At 34.2% G+C, this 19,184-nt stretch overlaps 2 protein-coding genes across 4 annotated transcripts; both read right to left on the reverse strand.

Moving 5' to 3' along the window:
- Positions 1-278: 278 nt before the first annotated feature.
- On the reverse strand, positions 279-8,910 carry LOC107780176 (PHD finger protein ALFIN-LIKE 4). The gene is made up of 5 exons (XM_016600701.2): positions 8,629-8,910; positions 8,498-8,530; positions 4,678-4,906; positions 2,179-2,311; positions 279-890 (listed from the first exon to the last, which is right to left on the reverse strand). Exons 1-5 carry the CDS (start codon positions 8,723-8,725, stop codon positions 615-617), a joined length of 768 nt encoding a protein of 255 aa, XP_016456187.1. The 5' UTR covers positions 8,726-8,910; the 3' UTR covers positions 279-614.
- Positions 8,911-13,165: 4,255 nt separating this feature from the next.
- Positions 13,166-18,923, reverse strand: LOC107780177 (nuclear transcription factor Y subunit A-3-like). Of its 3 annotated transcripts, none has more exons than XM_016600702.2 (7): positions 18,717-18,923; positions 17,621-17,865; positions 17,024-17,414; positions 16,636-16,748; positions 15,468-15,539; positions 14,203-14,370; positions 13,166-14,113 (listed from the first exon to the last, which is right to left on the reverse strand). In XM_016600702.2, exons 3-7 carry the CDS (start codon positions 17,316-17,318, stop codon positions 13,784-13,786), a joined length of 978 nt encoding a protein of 325 aa, XP_016456188.2. In that variant the 5' UTR covers positions 17,319-17,414; positions 17,621-17,865; positions 18,717-18,923; the 3' UTR covers positions 13,166-13,783. The 3 variants fall into 3 exon arrangements, with proteins under 3 accessions (XP_016456188.2, XP_016456191.2, XP_016456192.2); XM_016600705.2 differs by having other exon boundaries at positions 17,621-17,707; positions 18,717-18,906; XM_016600706.2 differs by lacking the exon at positions 17,621-17,865 and having other exon boundaries at positions 18,717-18,869.
- Positions 18,924-19,184: the final 261 nt, after the last annotated feature.

Below are 19,184 nucleotides of genomic sequence, written 5' to 3' on the forward strand. Positions count from 1 at the left end.
AGGAAAAAATTCACCTAAATTCCGTTAATTAAAACCTTTCAAAGCATAGAATATTTCTTAAAACAAAATTAATAAGACATTCTAAATTCACCTAGAGCCGGTGAAGGTAAGAAGCATATTCCTCCGCGGCAACATTTCCCGCAGTTTTACCAAGAGTATAACAGACTGCTGATGTGATTTCTGGGATGGCCAGCATCCTCAAGAAAGGTCTCAACAACCAACAGCAGATCTCATCTTTCATCAATTTACTGAAACCAAATCATGCAGTCAAAGCATAATTAGCACATAGAACATCACTTTACACAAATTTATGCGAGGCAGTTAACATATCCTTCCACCATATGACTGGGATTGACTTCCCTTTAAATGAAACAGACAGTAATTGAGAGTGGAGTCTTAACACCATAACCTAAACCTACACAACCAACTACATCGGCAGCCTACATAGAAAAAAGCAGACCTCAACCACAAACTACAACTAAGAACTGGACAACATAGCAACCTAGAAACAATACCTATGACTTTTTCAAGCTTCTCGAAAAGAGATTTCCTCAGATTAGAAAATGATCTTGTTAATAATTCCCTGATAAAGTGTGAGCCTGGTGACCTTACAATCAGGTGCGTGCTCTCTTGTTGCTGCAGGCGGGGCATTTGTACTGCTTGATATGTTCGGCCCTAGCTGGAGTGATCTTAACGCATTTCCCATGGAACCATTTCTCACATACGTCACAGCAGATCCAGAACTCGTCAGATGCATAGTTCTCACCGCAAGCACCACATAATGTTTCTCCTTGCTCGTCAACTTCCTCCTCTTCCAAACCATCTTCATCCTCATCTTTCGGTTGTGGTCTTGAGTACTTGGGTGGCGGTTCAGAGCCAAGCTGTGCCGCCTACGAGCAGAATCAGATTATGTAAACTAGGCAAAGCTAACAATAAATCCACAAACAATTCTTAGAATTCATACCAGGACAACAAGCCCCCGAGAGAGAGAGAGAGAGAGAGAGAGAGAGAGAGAGAGAGAGAGAGAGAGAGAGAGAGAGAGAGAGAGAGAGAGAGAGAGACCATAATTACTTCAACTTCTTGATTACCTTAGATCTTAGTATTTATGTTTAATTTCAGAGAGGTTCCCCAGTCTCACATACAGATGGCTGATCCACCAGTGACCAGTCTGAAAGAGTGTTAAGTGGGTAGGAGTACTCGATCTTTCAAAGCTTTGGTTGGAAAAAGTAACTAAAGTGCAAATTTGAAGGATATTTAAGTGTCAACCTTCTAGCTAGGTTGGGCCTATGCATCACAAACTTCAAACAGGATAGGAGAAATGACAGCTACTCAAAGACCTAAAGAAGATGTTTCTTGTTATTAGCGGTGGCAAAATGGATAGAAAAAGGTTATCCATCCATATTATCCATTAAAAACTGGGTTGGATAATAAACTTTTTAAAAATGGGTCAAATATGAATAAGATCCATATTATCCACTTAAAAATGGATAACCAATGGGTTTAACTTTTACATTTGCAAACCCTCAAATTGGGAGTTCATCAAGTTTGGGAGACTAGGAATTCTCCCAAAAGTGATCATATTCAAGAAGCCATGGATATCATATCCATATTATCCGCCGGTTAACCTATTTTCTATTCGTATTAAATATGGATCGGGGAAGATATTTACCGTTTTCAACCCGCCCATATCCAATCTAATCCAACCCGCCCGTTTGCCACCCCTACTTGTTATTAGCATTTGTTACTAATGAGTAATGAATACGACTAGAAGTGAAGAAATTTTGCTTATGTAGAATCTTAACGTACCAGAGAGCATGATTCTACTACAATGTTAAACTTGAAACATAAAATTGTACACATGCCTAAAGAATGTTAGCCGCGCTCCAATGATTCAAAAATTTAAAAACCCTGAAATTCGAATAGAATTGTCTGAAGACAGCTGAAATAATCTGTGACCACGAAATAGATCTTCTTTAGTAAGTACCAAAATCGTAAATCTAAAACTTAAAACCCTGTCATCCAAGAACCTTAGGCGAGTGAATAGGCAAATATTGATGTCAGCAAACACACCAAGTACACGCACAGCTAGGCAGTCATTCGAGCAACAAAAGGAAAGAGGAAAAACATCCAATGGACAGGCTAAAAGGGAGAATGGGATGAAGAAACTATAAGGATTACCTTGGAATTTGACTTAGACTTGGTGCTGCTGTGATTTGACATTGATGATTTCTCTTTTGATTGTTTCTTGGCTGTCCCAGACACAACCTCAAAAATGGTGGGAAGATCGTTTATCATATTGAACAATCTTCTCCTGCAACCCAACATAAAAAATGGCTGCTCAGTAAATATGGTTAAACTGAAAAAGAAAAGAAAAACACAAGTTAGTCTGCAAGTATGCCAAGCAGGTTTATGTGTACAAGATTGTTAATTTGCCTTACGTTGCATGTAACTTCAAGTCATTTCCCAGAATTTTTTTTCTTTTAGGTCACATTCTTAGGTAATAATGCTGTGATATATTTAAAGTGTTGCAACATAGAAAAATGAAAATTACTTCAAGGAACAAAACAACGATGTAAATAAGCATGGGAAAAGAAAGCAGTGCACATTTTATAAGTACAATATGAAGCAAACAATGAGTTTTACTTAGGATGCCCAATGCAGGAAACAAGATCAACAAATTGGACTGTGACATTCAACTATGATAACCTTTTATTGCCTTTTTGGACTGTGAGGGGCCACCCCTCTAAGTACTGATTTCTATGTTCCTCTGGATAAATTCTCCTTCATCGAGAGGTTTTGCACTTGTACCAACAAGTTAAATCTTTATGTTAAACTGCAGTTACCGGACCCACTTTTACACTGTCACCTGAAATATCTGCTTATTCTGCATGTGCTTTCGAGTTTCATGGCACCCGCTCAAACAACAATCACATTAAAGCTGTCATTGTAATGCCCTCTGAGGCTCTGATAGTGGGTACCTTCATCATTTACTCCAATAAATAAAGTAGTCACTGCTGATCTGGACATAATTTATACTCCTATAAAGATACCTGTTCCTTGGCACAACTGGCTTCATCAGTGGCCCGTCACCGATTGAGATGAGCCGAAGACAATTTCATATAGGTAAATTTGCATTGTCCATAAAGTATCTTTCATACTTTATGGGTAATAAATCTTAAGTACATAGCATTCTAGTTGCTCACCTCTTCGATTTATTATTCTAACTGTTACACATGACGAATTTATGTCACTGTAACAATTTTTTTTGATTGGTTATCTAACTAAAATAAATTGAGTAAAAGCATAATCCAACTCTTAATATGCAGCAGATGCACAATAGCATAGTCTAGAAAACCGAAAGCTCTTGCTCTGCCTACCACCAGGGGCGGATCTACTAAGGAGGAAGGGGGTGGCACGCCACCCGCACACCTCGGTCGAATCACTATATGTATATGTATGTATATTATAGAAATTCGTATAAATAAGTTAAGTGGCACCCGCAGTAATAAAGGATTGCTTGGTGCCACTGGCTCAGGGCTTACAGATTCACCTTCTTGGCCTGGGATCGAGCCCAGGCTATTGCTTTTTTCTAATAATTCTGTTCGTCCCTTACAGGAGATTTGTTCTCCTTTTTTCTTCTTTTCTTTTTCTTTGTTGCTGCTTCTTTTCTTTCCTTTCCTTGTTTCTTCTTCTTTCCTTTTCTTCAATTGATGCTGACTCTTTTTTCCTTATGAGTTTCTATTGACTTTTTAAATTTTATAAGTTCTTTCTTCTATTCTGCCCTAAAATTATTGTTTTTTTAGTGTTTGTTAAGTAAGTTTTTGCTTTGAGTATCTAAATATGCACCTATAGCAAGTTTTAGTCCTATTTTTCCATCCTTTAGTCAAACCTTAACTTTAGAATATGAAAATTTGTCAAATACAATTGTAAAGGAATAATACTAATTTTTTGTTGATATTAGTTATATTATTGAAGTTTTATGCTTTGCTCGCCATAATTATTATACTATTTTATTTGATCGATTTGTCTATATAAACCAAAAAGGCGAATAACCTGAACCGAAACTCAAAAGAGACTAAGTCAAAGTTCAAAGCAATATGACACCCAGAACCTTCAAATCCTGGATCCACCTCTGCCTACCACTAATGTTATATATCATGAACAGCAGTACAAATTCAATTAAGTAAACTCTGCTATTTTACTAACTTACTTGCAATAAGGAACAACGAGAATTAACATTATCCATAAAAAAGGGAGCAATGAGAAGATAAGGAATTGCTAGTCTAGAATATTCCAATATCTAAAAGGAAAACTAGAACAGGGCCATCATCTAAATTTGCCTCAGCAGAAGAAATAAACAGTTACTCTATGTATATCATGAGAAATTGTATCCAAATGTGGAAGTAAAGGACAAGCTAAAATATATAGCAAACAACCATATTAACAAGCCATATAGTCATAAAAGAGTAATAGATAAAACAGTAGAGGACACAGTTAAAAGTGTACCAGTGGAAAATTCAAGAACTATATGTAAAAATGTCACCTTTTAGGTTCTAGCTTTACCCATCAAAACAAGTTTTTTCTAATTTTGCAACACTGGTTAAGGCTCCAATTTGCAATTTAGACAATTGGTTTGAGCTAAAACAGATGAAATCAAAGAGAAAAGAGAAAACATACCTATCAGCTCTATCGAAACCAAACCTAGCGCCAAAATAAAATGCAACAGCAAGTAACCATGCATCACTATGCACAGCAACCAAAGATAGCCAGTCCTTCTCTTGCATGCCATCACGGGCAAAGTTAATGCCCAGAGCAGGCTCTGGAAGCTCTGGGGGCACTTCCTCAGCTGGTAGATTGACTTCCCACTGTTCACTTGGAAATCCATAGAGGCAAAGATTTTCCTTTTCTGCAATTCAGTGAGAACTGAATCATAAATTGTTCCCTTCAAAATAAAATGTTGAGCTTAGGGCGTGGGGATATATAAAAGTCAAATATTGCAGTAGATGAGAAGGTACTTCGAGACATCATGCAACCACCAAGAGTCTGAACAACCTTGAAAAAATGCAGAAGACAACTTCAGGAAGAGTAATAAATCTACTAATGCAACTATAAGTATGATATGTGCCATTAGCACAGAACTAAAAAAATAATAGAGATAATATGACACTTCAATCGAAAATCATCTTCGTCATGTTTGAGAAAGAGAGGAGGATAGAGGAAGGGAGGGACGTAGGGATAAGAGAGGAGCCAAAAATGTATCCATCTTCCTTCAAATAGCAAATGGTGACTTGCAATGTTTGTACAAGATGAAGATTGCTCGCCAGATGCGCGACATGTTTGACTAGCACAAGTATTAGCTTAGATGAGGAATGTCGCATAAAGGAGTTATCTTGACCAGCTGCTTCATTTTTTATCTAGACAGTCTGGACCATAATCCGCAAAACAAACAAAAATCTTAAAACAGGGCAAGCAAGAACTTTTCGTATCAAATCACGTAATCTCAAAACAGGATAGCAGATAGCGGAAAATGTGTTTAGCTGCTGTATCATATGCTTTTCTAGTCCAACACTGACTAATTTCCTCTTCCAAGATTCAGGATATAGGGTTTATGCCAAAACCAATCCAAAATGTACATCCAAATATAATCATAGTAAATTTTCATACTTGAACACCCAAAAACAGAGCAGGGTAAAAAGATGCTGCTTATTTGTAGAATACGGAAGCCCACACATAAAACCAAACAAGAGAACATTAAGATACTGTTATAGCTGGAAACCATTTTCATCGTGTTCCAAAATTGTTTCTTTAACGCTGAATGGTGCTAAAAACATCATAAGTTAGAAGTTTTCTCAAAGATCAAATGCCTACCATAAATAATTCTAACAATTAGTACGAGGAACTTTGTCCCCATTCCAGAATTATCCTCAAGCTATATAGTATAATTAATAAGTAAACCAAAGAAATTGGCAAAAAGCTCTTCTCAAAAAAAAAAAGGCAAAAAGCCAAAGAAGAACGGCTATTCATAATCTCGGGCCCAGTATTATGACTTCAAAGTTTAGACATTAAAGACCAAAGTAATACAGCCAACTCTATTTACTACTATATTGACTACAACATCTGTTACAATACAGCAGCTAACACATCCTGTCAAAATGCAACTTCGCATATAAATAATTAAATTCATCGACTAAACTATACTATAGAATGATGCAGTAACTCATCCAGTCGCCTCACAGTGAACTATGCTACAACTAGATACATAACTCCACCCGCCTTCTAAACCAAATGAAACAAAAAAGGATAAGTATACAAGGCATCCGTCTTCTAATGATAGATTCAAATAGTTCTGAAAAGGTTTGAGATCCCATTCACAACTATTCATGACAAAACACAATTTGAACACATGAATCCACAACAATTAGTTCTTGCATACAAAAGGAAACGAAAAAATACATGGCGGATTTGAACTATAAAAGCTATTAAAGGCTGTGACCAAAGAAACAGATCTGGCAGATTGGAGGCTGCAACCCCATTTTCTTTATAAAATTTTGCTATTTATTCCCTTTTAAAGTTTGAATTGTTTGAATATACAATTTAAAAACAACTTCGCCCCTAACTTCACACAAATATTTCCTTGCATTTTTTTCTCATGAAAGTTCTCCACATTGGTCCTTAATCTTTTCATTCTCAAAAAGAAGTTCTCCATACAAATCTTGTGTGGCCACAGGCAGAGCATGAATAGAAGAAGACTACTATGTATCAACATTGTCTCACTAATTCAACCTGCTATTAAGATTACAAGAAGCAGTACTTAATGATTATAACCCCAACTTTAAAGTAGTTCAAGAACATTGAATACTCTTATTATTCCATACGGCACCCTTCCACCAACTACACTAAATACTAAAATCAACAGCAAAATCTGACAGAAGAAAGAAAACATAACAGATTAATTAGAACTCTAAAAGCAATTTCATCATAAAATAAACACAAAGCAACGATGGCAAATGACAAGATTCAGCACAAACAGTATTAATCAATCAATAGGCTACACCTAAATATAGAAAGGGTGGCTATATGAATCCTATGCATCCATTCCAATCTGATGAGATCTTACACTTATCTCTATAGAGCTAATCAAACTAAGAATGCGCTGGGAAAACATTGAAACCAAAGTATAGCAACAAAACCTAACAATTAATTCCATCTAGCTGTGTAAGTACAGCTCTTAATTTCAATTTCAGCTAGTTGTATCGCGTACATGGATCTGTTGCTTCCATTACGTTCTGCTCTTAGCTAAATCTGCATTGATTTTGTCTTCCCTCTTTGTTATTTTAGGTCTACCCCATGCCCTTCTAACACCTTCAATCGTCACAACGATGAACCTAGAGACTGGTGTACCAAGAAGTCTATGTAAAACAAGGTTAAACCATCTCAAGACCTCTCCCCTTGTCGTCCATATATGTTTTATCACACCACCTATTAAATGTGATAATTTCTAATCTTGTCTATTTGTATGACCATGTATCCATCTTAATGTTGGTAGTTCCATGACATTTATCTTGTGGATTTGTTAGATCTTAGAGACCACTGTTCACTCTCGTGTATACATCGGCTAGTCTCACAACCATGCTATACAACTTATGTTTTGTTTTGTTAGATATTTTCCTATCACATAGGAGTCATGTAACACTCCTCCATTTCAACAATCTTAACTTAATTCTATGTGTTAAATCACACCCAAGCACCAATATCATCAAACCTTTTTTTTATAATTGTGGTGTTCGGGCCAGCTTGCGTCCTCGACTAATTTTACGGGATACTTGCTACCTCCCACCACAAACAGGTATTAGGTAACTCTATCCACCAAGACTTGAACAAATGGGAAGAAAACACCTAATGTTCTTTGTCTCCGATGGGATTTGAACTTGAAACCTCATGGTTCTCAACCCACTTCATTGACCACTAAGCCACACCTTTGGGTACCAGTATCATCAAACATGTTACCCTATAAACTATAGTAAGGTACATATGTAGTAGACACTTAGGTGAACACATCCAAACGAATTCAATTTTCATAAGATTCATAAGAGTTTTGATTATTTTACTTTAATGAACAATCTACCGAGATCCTCCTCTATTGGACCTAGGAACTGACTTTGCGAAGCTTACACAAGTGGAACTTTAGCAATAAGTCAAAAAATATGGACGCATAAATATCAATCTAATTAGCCAAAACCATTGGAAAAATTGCAGTATTAAATAAAACAATAACAAAGCATTACAGTTGCCAAAGCCACAATAACTCCACCTATTGCCAGCAGTACACTTAAGTGAAGTTTTTAGTCTCATTAATAAAAGAAACAAAAAAAAATGTACCTTAACTTAGAAATCCCTATGATTACAACAACAGCAGCAGCATAAACCAAGTGAAGCAAAAGCAGCTCAAGACTTCAAAATAGGAGCAAAAAGATGAGTTTTTTTTTTTTTTTTTTACCTGGGTCGCACTGCTGGTAAAATTCTTCAACATCTGCAAAATCCAAGCACGACCGACCGAAATTAAATAATAAAAACCCGCAAGAAAAAAGACAAATATTAATGGGAAATGGGCAAAATTAAGTTGTATACCAGTAGTAAGAGCTTTAATAAGGCCAGCTCTACGACCCTTGAAATCTCTAAAAACTTCTTCAACTGTTCGAGGATTGTACTGTTGACCACCTTCCATCGTTTCTTCTGTATAAATTATCGACCAAGGCAGAGAGACAACTGGGAGTGTAGAGTGAAAAAGCACAGAGAGAGAGAGAGAGAGACGATGTTGGAGGGAAAAAGAAAAAAAAAATGAAAATATATAGGGGGTATTTTGATGTTTTGACCAAAACACGAGGAGGAGGAGAAGGGTGAGTTGTGCGAGTTGCAACTGAAAGATATGTTGTTAACGGTTGCATTGTTTTGATATCCCAAAACAAAACAATGTTTGTTTTGATTGTTTATTTAAAATTAATTGTATTGTATTATTAAATTTATTATTTCAAAATAACTAAAAGCTCTATTTTATAAAATACCCGATTTGGTATGATGGGATTATTTTTTATTTTTTTTCTAATTATATCCTTATTTATTACTCTATAATTCTATTTTATCATCTAAATTCTTTTTATTTTAACCTCAAATCTCCAACCTATTGACATACTTTGTCTTCTTCCATTTTTTCTAGAATTGGTTTGCCCCGTTCTTTTTATTATCCAATTCTCCGTTCGATTCTTTGTCTCTTTTCATCGTTTTAATTTATTTTTTTTGGTGTTGCTAATATTAATTAACCTTTTTCATGTTTTTGCTCTTGTTTCCAAGCTATGTAATTAATGATAAATTAGTAGAAAGAGGTTTTCTTAAATTATTTTTATGTGTAATTCTTGATAAATTTTATTTAAAATAATTGCGGGTATTTTAATGAACTTATATGTACGATACAGTCAAACCAAACAATAAAAATATTATTTAACAATAGCAAACGATACAAACTATTCAAATGATATATTTATAAAATAATACAATATAATACATTATAAAACGATAGGTAACAATGACCTAAAGACACTGTTAATTGGATTTGATAGAACTGTGAAAAGTCCGGGTGACATTTGGATATTCTGCCCCACTTTAACGACAAAATCAAGCCCTTGAATTTCTTTCTAATCCTATTATTATTATTATTTTTTTTATTATGCACTCAGGCTTTTTTTCTTAGGTTAGTAGATTAAACAGACATACAACATGAGTAATTATCCAGCAGCCTCATTTGCCACTTTCAAACTCTATTTAGTTTTAGATTTAGAATGGTTTTTCACTTTCTAACTCCACTTAAATTTAGAAGTATTAAATTTCAAACACAATTTATCTTAGAAAAGTTTTCGACCACTTTGTAATTCCTTTTAGTTTTAGGAGGCTTTTTAAATAAAATTTTGACTCAATTAAATTTCAAGCACTTTCGTTTTATACTATGAAAGTTTCAACCACTTTGCAATCATTTTAGGTTTAGATTAATTTTTTTTATAAGTTATTGGATAAAAAATAAGCACTTTGAACTCTTTTTTGTTTTAGGAGTCTTTATTTTTACCTTACATAAATCTTTTCATGTTTCAATTATATATGTAATACTTCTATGAAAGAAGCTTTACTATTCTATTGTTTTTATCATTAAAACTTGCATAGTTTTACTTTAGGAAGTGTCAAAAAATTTACAATGAACAAAATAGTCATTTAATTATTTTTTAAATATTTAGGATCTTAATTATTTCTTAAATATTTAGAACGTCAAAATTAATTAAATTTTATGTATTAAATTTTTTCCTATTCTAATTATGTACTATACCTTATTTGTAAATGGAAATCACGTTTTCAGATTTAGAAGCTTAAAAACCATATATTACAAATCCATATTAGGCTAACGGCACGTAGGCCAAATGCCTTGAAATCATATTTTTAGTTTCTAACATCATTTTTAGGTTTAAGGGTCTTAATTATTATAGTTCTAAAACTTTTAAAGCGGGTAGGCACAAAATATATTTTCACCTTTCAATCAAATGTTATTCCTATGATATTTTTGTATAATGAAGCAAGTATTTGAACAAATTAAAGGAAGAACTACTAGAATAGATCAAATTCCTAAACATGGTTAACACAATTATCATTTAAAACTTATAATTTTTTTTAATTCTTATATTATAACGTAAACACATCTTTTGAATAATATTTATGTCGTCGGTTTTAAAAAATTATTCTCATTAGTACGAGGTAACGCCCAACGAACGTACAATAAGATGCAACACACGTACTTTGCATTTATCGATACTATATTAAAAGATTGAAGCTCCTAAGCAAAATGTTATTCGCATTTTTATTCTTAAAACAACTTTCATATTAGAAAAAAGTTATAATTTAATTAATCTTCTATTATTTAAAAAATTTAAATCAAATAAAAATTTAATTATTAAATTTATTTTTTTATTTTTTTAACTATATAAAAACTCCTAATATTTAGAACTATACATCACCAACAAATTTTCTTTCGCATATTTGACATAAAACTTTACTCTCCAGAATATTGTTATTACATATTTTTTTATCTAACATTAAATGTACGTACAATGTTTTACTCCTATGATTAATATTTTAGTAATTTACATGTATTTTTTTCCCACAATAATATACATGCATACTTACTTTTAATATTCTTTATTTGCATCTACTTTAATGTCCATTACAATTTTACATAACTTGTTCTCTTACATAAATTTTAATTGATTGACGCGATAAACACGTGCAGCGCACGTACCCTAAAGCTAGTATACTATATTAAAAGCACTAAAACCCTTAATGGAATGTCGTTCGTCTTTTTTACCCTTTTAAAATAAAATTCATACTAGACAAAAATAGTCATTTAATCATTTTCCTAATATTTAGCATTTTGAAGTCAACTAAAACTTTACTTATTAAAGTTTTCCTTATTTGAACAACTACACAGAAATTTCTAATATCTAGGATATCAAAATCAATTACATTTACCATATACAATATTATAATATTATAATACTAAAAATATAAATGTTACGTGTTATATTTCCTAAGAGGATGTGCGCATTAATGGAAGGAAACGGCCAAACTTATATTTGAAAACTAACAAAGGCAGCAAAATTTTGATATTAAAATAAATAAATAAATAATTAAGTAAGAAAAATTCAATTCAATTATTTTTCAACTTCATCATATTAGTAAATTTCTTTTTCAAATTGACAAATAACTTTGGAAAAAAAACTTGACAATTGTTCTTCAGGTTCAAATAGTCTAATTTAAGAGGAGATAAAGAAATATATCAATATGATCTTATCATTTCACTTATTTATATCAAGCATATAATTCAAAAATTAAGAAGACAACTAATAACTTCGATAAGTGGGGACAAAATGAGAAATCATAATATAGCATCTGAGAGTTTATGTAGGACATGATTTTTTTTCATTTTAAGCTATCTAAATAGGATTAACATTCATTTTTAGGACCTTACATTTTTCCTATAATATTTTTAATAACTCATACACATTGGGTAATATGGGTATGCAATATTTAAAAGTTATGGATTCATGAATATATAGTGGTGAATCCAAAATTTTAAAGTCATGGGTGCTTGCCGAAAAAAAAGTTCCAAAAAAGGAGGGAAAAGGAGTTTAGTTGTGGGTGTTTACACAGTGTTTATCTAAATTTTTTATAATTGCCGATGTAAATCTATTAAATTTGGTCAAAGGCAATGGGTACTTTAGCACCCATAATACTCCATGTAGATCCGCAGAGTACACGTGCAAAACGCGTACCCTAAGACTAGTATATAATAATAGTGTAATAATTATGTATACAATAAATATATTTAAATAAAATCCCTTTCGTTTTAATTAATAATCTTTTTGTCTTAAATTTAGTATGATGGATAAGAAAGATTTAGTCTTAAAGCTTTTTAGTCATAACTTATCCCATGAGTCGTTTAGTCATGAGATAAGCAAAAATAATTAGGATAAAAATTTAGACCATCCCATATTTTGTTACTAATTCTGGGAAAAATTATTCCAGGATTAAAAATAGTAGCGGGACAACTTGTACCTGTCAGAGGGTAAAATAATAATCCTAAGATAAGTTATCCAGAATAAAGCAATAAAATTGTTAATCTAAGAATTAATATAATATACCAAATAGCCAATAAGAAATAATACTAAAATAACTAATCTCATCATAACCAATCCTCGTATAACTTGTCAACAACTAAACCACCCTATATAGTGTTAAAAAGAATATTTTACACGGCATTTGTTATGGAGTTGTGATATGTTGTAGACCGTATTAACCAACCTAATATGTTGATTTTGTTATAATACGACCCAAAATTATATTCGTGGCCTTTTGTTATAATACGACTCAAATATACATTAAAAACTTTATAAATAACCAGAAGGAATTGGCTTGATGGTCAAGAATCCTAACTGAATAAAGGAAAAGACAGAATAATTTGAGAAGTTTAAGCAAAAATGTACTTTCCCTGCCATCTGAGCAAAGAAGATACTTCTAGCATTATTGTGTGTTTACTCCTATTGCATACTACAACATATATAACTTATAAGTGTTCCAATAGAATCTGCAATTCCAATTGCACACAAGAAATTGAATTGTAAGCACTTAATCCAGGTTACAATTAAGCCCCTCCTATCAGATTTTGTGCAGTTATCACCCCTCATGAAATAATGCATGTTGCACAAGCACAGAAGTAAATGTACAAAGTATGAAAATGGTTCAATAAGTTTATCTTGTTGCACACAAAGCCCAAGTCAAAAGCACTAACAATGAGAGTAATACAAAGCAACAGGAAATGAAAAACAGTAGCAAGCAGACTTAGAAGTGCAGAATGATCCACACGCCGCTCCACCAAGAAATGGAGAAAACTGCCTTAATCTCCACAGTTTCTGATTAAAAACAGTCTAATGGTTTGACTTCTCTCATTGCCCTTCGTGATGACGTGGAGAACCAACCTGCGTTTTATTCATCACAAACCATGAACCACATATATCATATGGACGACCAACCCCTAGGAAAAAGTGCAGTAAACGATTTCAGTTCTGGAAAAGAAAAGAGTAGCATAGCCAAGGATGAACTGCCGATTATCCATCTGAGTGCAACCAATAAGAATGCATTTTGTAATGCAGTCTGTGTTGGCACCGTCACCAATGGATAACACAACGTGTTGTTAAGTTCCAACATGCATGAAGTCTTCAGCTTCCTGCATGTGAAAAGGGAAACCAGAGACTCTGAATTCTGGCTGCTGGAACATGTCATCACCACTGAAGATGCTCGTAACATCAGAACCAGATTGGGTGGAAGTGCCCCAACTACCACTCTCTGAGTGCTGAACCATGGATCTAGTTAAGTTGCCACCTGCCGTCCCCTTAAAGATGCTTTTATCGTGCGTTGGAGATGAAGGCTTAGATTGCTGCATATTCTTTGTGTTCAAAAAGCGCCCTCCAGTACCCCTAGCTCTCTTCATTGCGTGACGATGTCGAGACTCGTGAAGATATGGCTGTGCCCCATACAACAGATGAGATAAGACCACAATTTCGTTGTTGGCAGGTTGTTGGCAGGTGAAAAAGTTATATTGGATGGACGTACCTTTCTGTCTTTGACAAGCTTATTCTGAACCTCCAGCTTGGCACGGACTTGACGTCTTTTGAGGATAGCACTGTACTGTTTCGCATTCACGTAAATGGGCAAGCTCTCTGTGCATTCAAGAGGAAGTGCAACTCTTGTGGAGGTGACACCAACCATTTGAGGATAAATCTAGATATATCCAACATCGAAAAAAGGAGTTAAATAAAAACAGCAAAAAGTTCATCATCAAGTGACATAAATTATACTTTTTTTTAAAAAAGATTGAGGAACTCAACATGAACAGCATTAAATGAGAAGAAGAGATCTTCACTTGCAATAAAGGTGGCTGAATGAACTACTACTCTCTACTTTTGAAGAACTGGCACAAACAAGTGCTACTTGCTCGGAAGAGATGGCATAAGTTAGTTGCGTGTTGAATTCGGTAGGTTTGGTAAATCACAAGGTTCATGTGGTAAAAGGACGGTGGACATCATGAAAGAGAGCTATTTTGGTGCATCATTTGTGTCTCCACAGATCAGATTCGTTTTGGTTTGCTTAGAAAAAGATATGATAGCAGAGAATAGATCACTTTCCAACTTACCAAGTAGCGGCGATCTAATTAGCGTTTTAAATGTCAAGTCTATATGGAGATTAAGCATTAAGAATATATTGTAACTTCAATAATTCCATGTCTAGCTTACTTTCAGTTTGTTAGTGAGCAGACCAATTTCATATTATCAGGACTCTAGATTCAGGGAGAAAACAGAGGTAAAATCAGTAAAGGAGGAGCGTCCAATGATACTTGATAAGATGATAAACTTCAAAAACTGGCACTCAATCACAAGATTGCTATCTCCTTCTGCTATACCTTGAGTCATGTTCAGGTTATTCTAAAAGCAAGAGAAGTGCATCAAAGATGACTAGTATTAGCTTCACTATTCCTCTTAAGATGATGTGCCATATACAAAATCAGTTGCCTTGAGTTTAATAGCTACTCTTTGACAAACAAAAGAAATTTATGACAAGCACAGCCTCCCAGATCCAAGAAGAAAAAAAGAAAGATGAATGCATAAAGAGACACATTTTGACATGGAATATGAATAATTATCCCAACATAAAAAGGTGAGAATGTCGAATCATAAAAGAAAACATACTAGTCCAACTTCAACTCTTTCAACTCTAGTAACCTTATATTTTGGATGTAGAATCATAAAAGAAAATATAAAGAGATCGCAATCTTATAAATATTTGCTTTAGATAAAAAGCATGTAGTCAATGTCACTTACGATGACATTTGATCCATAAGTAGCCACGAGCCTTCCAAAGTAAGTGTCAGCCCAAGGGTAGGATAGGCAAGCCTAGAAGCAAAAGTGAGTGATTAGTTTTACAAGTTGCTTATTTTCATCTGAATTGGTGTATACAGTCATACAGACGTAAAGTGCACTCCACAAAATGCATCTTTTTTTCTTCTTCTCTTTATCCCTCTTTTTCCCTACTTTTTCCCTTTTGGGAAGCGGGACCACGTTAGGAGACAAACTTAGTTCCAAGGTGGTGCAACCTATATTCACCAACAACTCATGCTAAAAAGGGGGCTATCTTTCAAGAAAGGCAGAGGCAATAAGTAATTTAATCAACCCTTTTCCCATGGGTGAGAACACCAGAAGCAAGAATGAAAAAGGAAACAAAGGAAGGAAGTTAGAGAGAGCGAGACTGATGTTTTACACTTATGAGGAATTCCTTCCACCCCCTGGTCACGACAGAGGTAGTGGAAGATAAATAGTAAAATTAAAAAAAAAAAATAAAATAAAATAAAAAGATAGACAGAGTGACAGAGATAAATTTTGGTGGATGATAGTGACTATATGCTAAGTTGCTCGGATTCATCATTTTTGGTGCCGCACCTGTTTCGACACGACATGGTTGTGGGTGTGGGATCCGTACCGGATTTGGTCAACCAATTTTGGGTACTTTGACCAAAATCGACGGAGAAATTCAGAACAAATACAATGACTTCTGAAATCAAAACAAAAGCTAGGGTGAAATTGAAGAAAATGGAATACCTTATGAAATTTGTATGCCAGTCTTTTTCCTTTTATCTCCTTCCTTTATTCTCCTCTTGATTAATATTTTCTCCTTTTCGGAATATATTGTAAGTTTTTCACATAGTGTCTCATTATGTGGACAAATTTTTATAACTCTATTTTTAGATGTTTGTATTATTTTTAGCAGAAACCCCGCACCCGTATCCGTACTTGAATCCGTACCCCCGAATCTTAAAATTTAGATAATTAAGGATCTGACCTCTAGATCCGCACCCGAGTCCCAGCAACTTAGACTATATGCACCAGTAAGTGAGTGGCAGCAGCAAGCAAACAATGGAAATGCACATAACAAACTGACATCAAGGTGTACTGATCTGCATAGCAGATGAAAAATAAGTTAAAGATTACAGACCATTGGATGATTATGGTGCACATGCGGTTGAGGGAGAGTGTTGGTGGCATTTTTGCCTGATAGGGATGCTTTTGTTCCTCTCTCTCCTTGCACCTCATAAATTCCATCCCAACCTATCCAGAAGAACATCATGTAACTGATGTCAGGGTACATAGAGTATTTTTATCACAAATATGAAAAGCTAATATTCCTGCTAAAGCCTATTAGGAATCACATTGATAAGAACATCATTTGAGTTATTTAAATTCTGATATTATCACCCCAAAAGTGAATATATTCGTTTAAGCTTCCTAACTTAAGGAGGTCTCAATTTGTTAACCTTTGAGCACACTCTCCAAGTGAATTAAAGTTTAAGAACAGATTATGTTCCGCTTCATATATTTTATACCTGGATGAAGCGCAACATTTTGCAGAACAGTATTGCTTTTTGCCATTGGGGTCTCCACATGATCAGATTGACCAGTTGACAGAGTAGAAGTTGAATCCTGATCTTGATATTGGGATTCTGATTGCTTGATATTGAAGTGACATTTCGATGCAGATTCCGCTCCAGTCAGGACACTCTTAGAAGGAGCATTTTCTGGTTGTTCACCCGAGCTCCACATAGATGAACAATTCACAAACAAAGGAGTGAAAGATTGACCTTCTTTTCCACAGACACCTTTCTGGGAGAAGCTTATCATCCTCTTTGAATCCCGTGCTCCAGAAGCTTTACACTGAATGTAAGAAAACCGCTATGCTACTTTAATACACTATACCACCGTCTAGACTGGAGTTACCTGATTAAATCAGAGCAAAACCCACGCATTAACAACGACGAAGACTCAACTGACAATAAATGTAGAATACTAGACATCACAATTACTCAAGGACAGGCTACCATAGGAAGCTGAATATAATGAAAGCAGACTACTTGTTAAAGATTAGTGTTTCTGCCAAAATTTGAGAATAGCTGCAGATAATAATGTCCAGAGGTTCTGCTTACCAACTACATGAGCACCAGAGTCAGCCACTAAGAAACGATCGCCTCCCTCAGCCAACATCACGGTATGTTAACTGTGTGCTTCATATACTAAGGGCACGTATATTGTTGCAAACTATGAGCTCGAATTGCAAGAGAAATATAACCGATAGAAGACACTGAAGAGTAGATAGAACTCGAAGGATAAAGGATACTGTCACACTTTCATTTTTTACTGCTATTTACAACAAAGAGATAACACAGAATCTCTGCAAACAGAAGCAACAAAGATTAAATAGTGTTTACACCATATAGCAGTCGAAACAAACATTCTTTTTCATTATTCAAATTTGTTCAATAATTTAAACTACCTTACAAAGTTTGAAGCATTTACACTTAAATCACAGGTTCAGACAAACTAGAATAAGTGAGGATGAAGAGAAGCATAATCTTTAAGCTGTCTTCCAAAACTACATTCTTTAAGCTTTCTTGAAAAATTGACCAACTTTTGCCCTTGCTTTTTCTTATTCCATTAAACCCCAACATCGACGAGCAATAACTGGATATGCTCAACCATTCAAATGAAAAAACACAATTTTGGATTTGGAATTTGTATAACAAAGTTTTACACATGAATCAGGAAATAACTGCCAAAATCACAACTTCATAAGGTTTGACTTATCATCATAACAAGTATGAGAAAAAGCAGAGGCCAATAGTTCTTTTTTTTACAAGGTAACAATTTATAGATGTTATGGATTTATGTTTCAGAAAGCCAGCTTTTGCTCAAAACAGGAGGATCCTTACATGTTTTGAGCAGCCAACTTTATGAGAAAAATACTACTAATTTGGAAAATTACAAGATTCAACCAAGCTATCATCATTTTCATTCCCCCTTTATCTAGTTTTAGTTAAGCCAAACAAAGCATTACCAACCAAGAATCAGATGTTTAAAACAGAAAATCCCCTGAAAATTTCAAAGAACTATGCTTTACACCTTGTTTTATGATCCCCATATTTTCAAACTCCAAAATTCATTCAAGAAAATTCTAAAAAATAAGAAAATAAGAAAGAAAAAACAGAACAGAAAAAGGAGAAAGGCTAGTAAAAGGGATGAGACCTTTTGCTTTGGTTAATGAATGACCTGAAAAAGTTGGATCCATTTGCAAGCATACTGATTTGATACAAACATTTGCTTAGCTTTGGCTCTTGGTTTGATACTAAGATGTATTTTTGTGCTGTTTTCTCCCCACCTGAAAACTACATTAACTATATAGTACTAACTATTTCCTTTGCTCAAATTTCTCATATAAAAAAGTACAGTACATAAAACTTTTTCTAAAAAAGAAAAAGGCAAAGGAAAAAAACAAAACTAATATCCATTCAGTCTATCACATGTAATACAAACAGTCCTACTTCACACTCTCTTTTCCCACTACCCTCACCCCATCCACCTTCTTTTGTTTTTTTCTTATCTTGATTTGGGCACCTTTTGATAATATGACTAGATTAGCCACCTAACCTAATTATTACATTTATGACTTCAAAGTTCAAAGTAGACTTCCAAGATTGGAACTAACTTTGGTCA

The sequence above is a fragment of the Nicotiana tabacum genome, chromosome 23 (assembly GCF_000715075.1).
Source record: "Nicotiana tabacum cultivar K326 chromosome 23, ASM71507v2, whole genome shotgun sequence".
Taxonomy (NCBI): Eukaryota; Viridiplantae; Streptophyta; class Magnoliopsida; order Solanales; family Solanaceae; genus Nicotiana; species Nicotiana tabacum.

Coding starts and splice junctions, on each gene's coding strand:
- LOC107780176 (XM_016600701.2), bottom strand. CDS start 8,725: ATGGAAGGTGGTCAACAGTACAATCCTCGAACAGTTGAAGAAGTTTTT. Junction 8,531..8,628: donor TATTAAAGCTCTTACTACTG/GTATACAACTTA, acceptor TGGATTTTGCAG/ATGTTGAAGAATTTTACCAG. Junction 891..2,178: donor AGTCTAAGTCAAATTCCAAG/GTAATCCTTATA, acceptor TTCTGCTCGTAG/GCGGCACAGCTTGGCTCTGA.
- LOC107780177 (XM_016600702.2), bottom strand. CDS start 17,318: ATGATAAGCTTCTCCCAGAAAGGTGTCTGTGGAAAAGAAGGTCAATCT. Junction 16,749..17,023: donor AAATGTTGCGCTTCATCCAG/GTATAAAATATA, acceptor TCTTCTGGATAG/GTTGGGATGGAATTTATGAG. Junction 14,114..14,202: donor AGCTTGTCAAAGACAGAAAG/GTACGTCCATCC, acceptor TATGGGGCACAG/CCATATCTTCACGAGTCTCG.